At 43.5% G+C, this 9,465-nt stretch overlaps 1 protein-coding gene across 1 annotated transcript in view; it reads right to left on the reverse strand.

Moving 5' to 3' along the window:
* Positions 1 to 540: 540 nt before the first annotated feature.
* The window catches only part of LOC311240642 (voltage-gated potassium channel subunit beta-2-like), a gene marked incomplete at both ends in the record, with an annotated part of 226,876 nt that continues 217,951 nt past the window's right edge, over positions 541 to 9,465 (reverse strand). The window contains 2 exons of the mRNA XM_084329214.1: positions 541 to 630; positions 2,219 to 2,307. Coding sequence (XP_084185340.1) covers positions 541 to 630; positions 2,219 to 2,307 — 179 coding nt within the window. The remainder of the gene's footprint in view (positions 631 to 2,218; positions 2,308 to 9,465) is intronic.

Raw genomic sequence — 9,465 nt, forward strand, 5'->3', positions numbered from 1 at the left:
TGCGCTTCGCGGTACCATCCGTTACACATGTATGTGTCTCAGAGAGAGATAGTAATGTTTACATGTATGTGTGTCTCAGAGAGAGAGAGATTAATGTCTACAGTACATGTATGTGTCTCAGAGAGAGATATTAATGTTTCCATGTATGTGTGTGGAGATAGGAGGGATCTTTTTAAAGGGAATCATTTGAGTATCTTCGTTATTTCTTATATTTCTTATAATTCATAAAGATCCTAATGAATATTGTATGTATTTTCTGGTTTATGAGTGACAGGACAGATGAGGAGAGAGAGGGAGTGATATGTGACGGGGGACTTGAACCCACGACATCGGGGGCTACCTATGAGATGGAAAGTTGAAGGTTGGAGCTCTAAACACTTGTTACGAGAGAGAAAGAGAAATGTCTCTGTCTGTCTGTCTCTCTCTATCTATCTCTCTCACTCTCTCTCTCTGTCTTATCTATTTCTCTCACTCTCTCTGTGTCTCATTCCTCTCCATGTCCAGGGTCCTCTGCTCTCCTCTCCTCCTCTCCTCTCCTCCTCAGGTCCGAGCCTCCTTCCTGTTCCGTGGCTTGTTGCCTAGCAAAGCATCCATCTCAGAGATGAGGGGCGGAGTCAACTGAGTCAGAACCTGAAAAGAAAAAGAGAAATAAAGAGAGAGAGAGAGAGAGAGAGAGAGAGAGAGAGAGAGAGAGAGAGAGAGAGAGAGAGAGAGAGAGAGAGAGGAGATAGACAGAGAGAGATAGACAGAGAGAGAGAGAGTGAGATAGACAGAGAGAGAGAGAGAGCCAGAGAGAGATAAACAGATAGACAGAGAGAGAGAGAGAGAGAGAGAGAGAGAGAGAGAGAGAGAGAGAGAGAGAGAGAGAGAGAGAGAGAGAGAGAGAGAGAGAGTGAGATAGACAGAGACAGAGAGAGATAAACAGAGATAGACAGAAGATGACAAGGCTCATATCTCTCCTAGATACACAACAGTCCTCTACACTAATGTCCTTAAACACATATCAATAATAACCTTCTGCAGTGCAGTGCCCCTGGAGCAGGTTTGGGGTTCAGTGTCTTGCTCAAGGGCATCATAGATGTAAAACCAGCCACCCTTCAGTCACCAGCTCACAACTGGGGATTGAACATCCTGGCCTTCTACCACTTCTACATGTTCTACTGAATATTAAATAACCAGAGATATATATTAATAATGTCAACAAGAAATATGATCACATATTTAAATATGATTATATTTGATACAGTATGAACATGATTAAGACTTTCCTTTAGGGGTATAGACATGTTCGCTGTATACAAACATACCGTGTTCGAGCCAATCAGCAATACCAACTGAGTCACGTGACTAAGTTGCCTCGGACCTGCGCGAGCTGATACACTAAAATAATACGATGGGGCTCTATGGAGAAACCGCGGCACTCCCCTGACTAAAAGTTGTTTAAAACGAAAACGTCTGGATGTCATTTAGCCAAATCAGCATGGCTGTGAGTGTGAGTCTTTCACCTTTTGCATATCTAGCGTTGGCATGGATTGATTGTTTAGAGATCACTAGCATGGCTAACAAATGCAAATATATTGTAGTCTGCCCCATTGTTCTGACCAGGATGCCCCGGTCGCACACCGAGTCTGACGTATACAGCGAACAGGTCTATATAATGATGAAGAACATATAAAACATTATTATATACTATAGTAAGATTAGGTCTAGTAGTTGGTACAGTATAGTTCTGTTTAGCATCTGCTGCTGGGTTTGAGAGAGGGGGGGAAGGGGGGATCCGGATGATGTGAAGTGAGATACAGACAGAAGATGATGTTATTATTACTGAGACAGGAGAGACACAGAGGAAAGAGAGAAGAAGAGATACAGAGAGAGGAAAGAGAGAAGGAGAGATACCGAGAGAGGAAAGAGAGAAGACGAGAGACAGAGAGAGGAAAGAGAGAAGGAGAGAGACAGAGGAAAGAGACAGAGAGAGAGGAAAGAGAGAAGGAGAGACAGAGAGAGGAAATAGAAGGAGAGAGACACAGAGGAAAGAGACAGAGAGAGGAAAGAGAGAAGGAGAGAGACAGAGAGGAGAGAGACAGAGAGAGGAAAGAGAGAAGGAGAGAGACATAAAGGAAAGAGAGAAGGAGAGAGACAGATAGGGGAAATAGAGAAGGAGAGACACAGAGGAAAGAGACAGAGAGAGGGGAAAGAGAGGAGAGACAAGTGTACATACTTTCAGGGATCCCAGATTCTCCAGGAGCTGTTCAGTGTTTGAAACTCCCAGAAGAACTGAACTAACACCTTCACTACGCAGACACCAAGCTAGAGAGAGAGAGATAGAGAGAGAGAGTTTTTTCTCAATTGCTTTGGTGTTCTCTGATCAGAATAAAAATGCTCATAACTGTTTGTTCAACCTCCACAACATTTAGTCATGTGTGCACATCATAGTAGCAGTTTCTCATTCCTTCCAACAAATGCTTTTGCTTTCATACAATTCTTTGCTTAAGTCATGTCAGTCAAAATTAACTATGAATACTTATGAATGCTGAATAGTCATTCCCTACAAAACTAATAGTCCTCATTTCATAGCTTGAGTCATTACATACATAATGTTGTTTACACTTGTTTACGTACTTGACTTTCTATTTTATACTTATATTATACTATTTTACACTATCTTGTTATTTTATCTAGCACACTCTCAGGAGCAAAACAGAAAGAAGCATTTCATGCAAAAGTATTCTGTATTTCTGTATGACAACTAATAAAGAAACTTTAACTTAAACTTTTACAAAAATGTTGATCTAGTTGTCCAAATCTGTCAAGCTAATTTCATACATTTCTTTATAATTTTTTCCTGTGTGAAGCATTAGTTGTAACCAATGATGAGCCACTTTTCCACAGTCACTCAGAGCTGAATCCCATGAACCCTCAGTTGACAAGCATATATGAACCGAGCAGGACATAGTGTGTACCATTTCGACAATACTGTGACACACAAATGGAAGGTCAGCATCGTGGAAGAGGGGCGAGGATGTGGGGAGGAAGGGGAAGGGGACAAAACAGGGGAAGAGGAAGAAGAGGCCAAGTACATAGGCAGATTCCTGATGAAATTAGGGTTACAATTGTGGACCATGTTGTCAATCATGGCTTCACAATGGCTGAGGCTGGTCGAAGGGTGCAGCCAATTGTTGGGAGAACGACTGTAAATTCAAACATTCCGTCGGGAGAACAGGTGTGTATATTGGACAGTAATTACCATAAGCACTAACCAATCTGCACTGCACTACTGCCATTGTATCATACGCTCGGTTTGGTGTAGACAGTGGCGCTGCTGGCGCGCCGGCTAGTGACGTCACTGGCGCGCCGGCTGTTGTGGGGGGGGGCAACCGCGGGGGGGCGGGGACGCTCTCTCGTTGTCGGAACACAGTGTGAGAAGAATGTTTATGCAGGTGAACACCAGGAAGGCTGCTGGCCCAGATGGTATAACAGGACGCATACTTAAGTCCTGTGCCAACCAGCTTGCCCCGGTGTTCACCGCCATATTTAATCAATCCCTGGCGGAGTCAGTGGTCCCTGCCTGCTTCAAGATGTCTACCATCATCCCTGTACCGAAGAAACCCTCCCCAACATGTCCAAATGACTACAGACCGGTGGCACTCACCTCTGTGGTCATGAAATGTTTCGAGAGGCTGGTCAAGGACCACATTTGTGCCTCCCTCCCCAGTGATATGGACCCTATGCAATTTGCATACAGGACAAACAGGTCCACTGACAACGCGGTCTCCCAGGTACTGCACAGCACTCTCTCCCACCTTGACCGTCAGAAGGGGGGCTATGTGAGACTGTTGTTCATTGACTACAGCTCAGCGTTCAACACCATAGTCCCCACCAGACTGGTGGACAAACTGATCGAGCTGGGTCTGAGCTCCGCCCTGAGCGCCTGGGTACTGGACTTTCTGAGTGAAAGACCCCAGGCGGTCAGGGTGGGGGGTCAGACCTCCAACACCATCACCCTGAGCATCGGGTCCCCCCAGGGCTGTGTTCTAAGCCCCCTGCTGTACTCACTCTACACACACGATTGTGTGGCCAAGTTCAGCTCCAACTCCATAGTGAAGTTCGCAGACGACACGGTGGTGGTGGGGCTGATCTCGGACAATGACGAGAAGGCCTACCGGGAGGAGGTTGAGGTACTGGAACGCTGGTGCCAGGACAACAGCCTGCTCCTGAACATTGGTAAAACCAAGGAGCTGATCGTGGATTATAGGAGAGGACAGCAGGAGACACACACACCACTGATGATTAACGGGGCTACCGTGGACAGGGTGAGCAGCTTTAAGTACCTGGGGGTCCACATCTCAGAGGATCTGACATGGTCAACACACATAGACACAGTAGTAAAGAAAGCGAAGCAGCGCCTCTACCACCTGAGACAGTTAAGGAAGTTCAGAGTATCGGGGAAGATACTCCAGTCCTTCTACTCAGGAGCTGTAGAGAGCATCTTGACCGGAAACATCACTGCCTGGTATGGAAACAGCACGGCACAGGACAAGAAGGCCCTACAGAGAGTGGTGTGCTCAGCCGAGCGTACCACGGGTATTGCGCTACCTCCCCTGCAGGCTCTATACAACAAGAGGTGCAAATCCAGAGCCTGCAGGATAATGAAAGACCCCCACCACCCCAATAACAGCCTGTTCCAGCTGCTGAGGTCAGGCAGACGCCTGCGAACCCCAGCTACTAGGACGGAGACGCTTAGGCTCAGCTTCTTCCCCCAGGCCATCAGAGCCTTGAACAATGAACATTGAGTGCCACAGAACACTGAACTATCCACACACAAGCACACATGAGCACACACACGACACGCACGCTGTGCACGCTCACACACTAGCAGCCACTTTAACACTTTAACAAGAGCGGGCACACACTCATGCCGCACACACGCACACTTATGGCCAAGAGGAAAGGCCACTTTAAATTAGTATAACAACAGGAACAGTGTATTGCACTACTAAAGCTACCTAGCATGTCCTATATGCTCTGTAAATAACTATGTACAGATACCGAGATGTCACACCATGTTACCTGTTACCTGTTTATTGCACAATGTTGTTTTTTTATTGGATTCTATTATATGTTGTACCACTGTATTGCACATCGTCGCGGGCAAGACCACCCGCATTTCATTGTATACTTGTATGCCGTGACAAATAAAACTCTTGACTTGACTTGACTACATGAAGATTACAGTGGGACAAGAACTTGTCACTTTTTACATTTTACATTTAGATGTACAGCTTTACTGTATTATAGTGTAAAATAGTGTTACAGTAAAGATTTGCCATATTTACAGTATGGTACTTTACTGCAGCATTTTACAAGTGAGAAGCAGTTACAGTTTTTCTCAATTGCTTTGGTGCATTTATCTGATCAGAATTAAAGTTCTCATAACTGTTAGTTCAACCTCCACAACATTTTGTAATTTGTGCACATCATAGTAGCAGTTTCTCATTCCTCCGAACAAATTGCAAATGCTTTTGGACATGCATCAATTGCTTTCATACAATTCTCTGCTGTTTTATAACATTATCATTTGCTTAGGTCATGTCAGTCAAAATGAACTATACTTATGACTGCTGAATAGTCATTCCCTATAAAACTAATAGTCCTCATTTCATTTCTTGAGTCATTACATACAAATATGTTGAACTAGTTGTCAAAATCTGTCAAGCAAATTTTATACATTTCTTTATAATATTTATTTTATTTATAAAAGAGCTGGATGCCAGGGAATCGCTGCACACATTCATATATGTTGATGAGGCGGGTTTCAATCTGGCAAAAGGTAGAAGGCGTGGAAGGAATCGCATTGGACAGAGAGCAACCACTGATGTCCCAGGCCAACGAGGAGGGAATATTACAATGTGTGCAGCCATCTCAGAAAACGGCGTCCTCACCCATATGCCCCACATTGGTCCATACAACACACAACATCTGCTGACTTTTTTAGACACTCTTTACAGGGACATAGCCCCTGAGAATGAGAGGGGTCTAAATGGCGACCATCTGACCAAGTACGTTGTTGTATGGGATAATGTGCGTTTTCACCACGCAATTCTGGTCACACAGTGGTTTGCAGCACATGAAAGGATGCTGGTGGAATATCTCCCTCCCTACTCCCCATTCCTGAATCCAATAGCCAGACATACAGGAACGTCTGGATGTGAATGAATGATTTACAGTACTGTGTATGTTGTATGTTCCAATTCAGTTCCAATATGTACTGCAATATTGTTTACAGTTGTGCACAGCTCTACCCAAAGGCCAAAGGGTGTTTCTTATGTTTGTTGTAAATTAGTTTGTATTTTTCTTTTGCAAAATGCTGTGAACAAATTAAAATTGCAAAGAGCATATGCATAAAAAATTTGAAACATACGTGTCTTGTACTCATTTACCTCACTAAATACAGCAATGTGTAACTGTAGATTTCAAATGGCTGTGCAAATAGCTGTCTTGAGCATTTTAAGAAAGTGTCACCAAGATCTGACTTTTTTTGCATTGGAAAACACTTACAGAGTGAAATGTCATAACGAAAACATGGCAAAGCCATTTGACTATCTTGTTCATAAACAATGGTGTCAGGACTTTTCATTTTGATGACAGTGACACTTTCATTGACATGAATACTTGCTTTTGAGGAATGAATTATCCATTTTGAGCAAGTGACACGCTTCTGCAGGTTATCACCTAGGTTTTGCAGTTTGTACTAATTGTTTTGAGAAATGCACTAACAGTTATGAGAACTTTAATTCTGATCAGAGAAATGCACCAAAGCAATTGAGAAAAACTGTATTGTACACTACAGGGTTAAAGCAGTATATCTCATGTTTACTGTACATACTGTACTGTAATTTTACTCTGCAATGGTTCAAATAGCTGTGAAAATAGTATATAGTGCTGTCTTGAGCATTTTTAGGTAGTGTCACCAAGATCTGACTTTTTTTGCATTGGAAAACCCTTACAGAGTGAACGGTCATAATGAAAACATGACAAAGCCATTTGACTATCTTGTTCATAAACAATGGTGTCAGGACTTTTCATTTTGATGACACTGACACTTTCATTGACAGAATACTTGCTTTTGAGGAATGAACTATCCATTTTGAGCAAGTGACACGCTTTTGCAGGTTATCAACTAGGTTTTGCAGTTTGTACTAATGGTTTTGAGAAATGCACTTACTGTTGTGCAAATGTTAACACAATCGCGGCCACTGGGATGAGTCTAATTAATCTCAAGAGGACCAGGAAATGTAAACAGACGTGGGGCTGTTTGTAGAGCTAAATCTATACTTTATAGTATTGCTATCTGTCCATTCTCATTGTCAATTGAGACCATAAACCGTCCCTTCAAAATGTCTTAAAGAAAAAAATAATTCATCAATACGTTCTCACTTTATAGCGCCGTGAATATAAGCGTTATACCGGATTTGGTCTAGTATATTTCCTGGAAGCCGAGATAAAGGGTTAATAGCTAATAACGTTAAATCCAATGGCATTTCGGTTATAGATACGCTACAGTTAAAACTCAAACTGCATATGATCGGCACGATCCTCAAGCATGTTTGCATGAAAGGGGGGGGGGGGGGGGGGTGGGGGGGGGACGTCGTTTCTGATTATTGATTACCAATAACCGCGTTAGCCTCATTAGCCTCATAGGCCGAATGCCTGGTTGAGTATCATAACAATTCCCGATTGGGCTGTACTTTACGTGAAAAAGATCTTACCGTGGTCCGGTGGGATCCCCCAAAGCATTTCCCCGTTATCGATCGCCATCTGGTAGATCGATATGTCCATTGGCTGATGATAAATCCCCTTATTGCATGGTGAAATTGGCGATGCAAAACGTAATCCAAGGTACAGGCTACACATATAGAATAGGCTTGGGCGGTATGACAGTATACCAGGGTATATCGAAATACCGACGATATGATTTTCAATACCGTGACGTCACAGACTGTGCGCCGACTCTGTAGTGCACAGCACGCGCCAGCAGAGGGCAGGGCAGTCTGTCTTTCCCTCTCTGTCAGAGCAGAGCACAGCTGAGCAGGTGACGCAACGCGCATGTTCCGTTGGGTCTTTCATCTTGCATGTGTTAATCTGCACGATAAATAAAGACTTATTCTTCTATAGAATGCGGTTATGGACCGTTTATTAACACTATGGCGTCCGTTCACGAGTATATACGTGTTTCGATTCCATGCGTTGTGGTCCAGAGCCACGAGTATACTCGTGACGAGTTGTTATTGTTTTATTCCATATTTATAACGCTTATTAGGTCCCCGATCCACTAGCAGGATCTTTCCACATATTTGATTTTCGAAACATGCAGTACCGGCCAGATCCGCTTAGGGGCACCATCGCTCCACTGCAGTATCATTGATGGGATTTAAAAAAATAAATGCTTTTACAGTCCTGTGGGCGGATCATAGAGCCTTGATTCCAAACGAAGCCCCTCCATCTTTGATCAGCTTGCCGAAAGTTTTTTTCAGCGTGGAATAATGGGATTTATGATTAGCCAATGTGCATATCGATCTACCAGAATCCGATGACTGGTGAGGAAATGCTGTCGGCGATCACATGGCCTGACGGTAGGATAATATTACCCCAAATTACAGCTGGATTGGACATTGTTTTATAACCTAACGTGATAGACTACTGACATTGGCTACCGGAACGCACACTCTATTGCTAATCAATAATACTGATCGGCGTTCCCCGCCGCCCCCATTTCATCCATAGATGCTCTGTAATAGTCCGGATGCTACGCAGTTTGTTTTATTTCATTCGTATATATACAGCAGAAATGGCGTTTGATATAACGGCGCCAACGTTTAGCCTTTTTTGCAGCCTCCTGCAGAAAAGCCTAGACAAAGCGAGATATACCTTATATTCACGACGCTATAAAATGACAACCAACCGATGGATTTTTATTTTCTTTAAGCCATTATGAAGGCACGGTTTATGCACTCAAGTGACAATGAGAATGGACAGATAGCAATACTATAAATGATATATAAAGCTCTTAGAAAGTACATCGGTTTGTTTACAATCCTCTGTCCTCTGAGGCCTAAATCGCCGCGGGGCGCCGGTCGCCATATAGTGTTAACCATGGGCCCACTTCCAGACATTGGACGATTGAGGAATTGGGAAACGGAGCGTTTTTCTAACGTTTTGAAATTGATTCGTGCATGAATGTGGACTCGGGGACACGTTGTTTGGCTACCGGTAAGTAAGTTATGTTATGGTTAAGCGATTGGAAGATGAACGTATGAGATATGAATGCTGGTGGTAGTGTATGTTTGGTAAAGCGTTCCAGTTCGACTGTGTGTGTGCGTATTGGCTTCGCGATTCACTACATTGGTTTAATGGCTTAAGCTGGGTTTTGATTATTATTAATGCAGAATACATTTTGTGCGTCTGTGT

This window comes from Notolepis coatsorum (assembly GCF_963971535.1).
Source record: "Notolepis coatsorum genome assembly, chromosome: 1".
NCBI classification, from domain to species: domain Eukaryota; kingdom Metazoa; phylum Chordata; class Actinopteri; order Aulopiformes; family Paralepididae; genus Notolepis; species Notolepis coatsorum.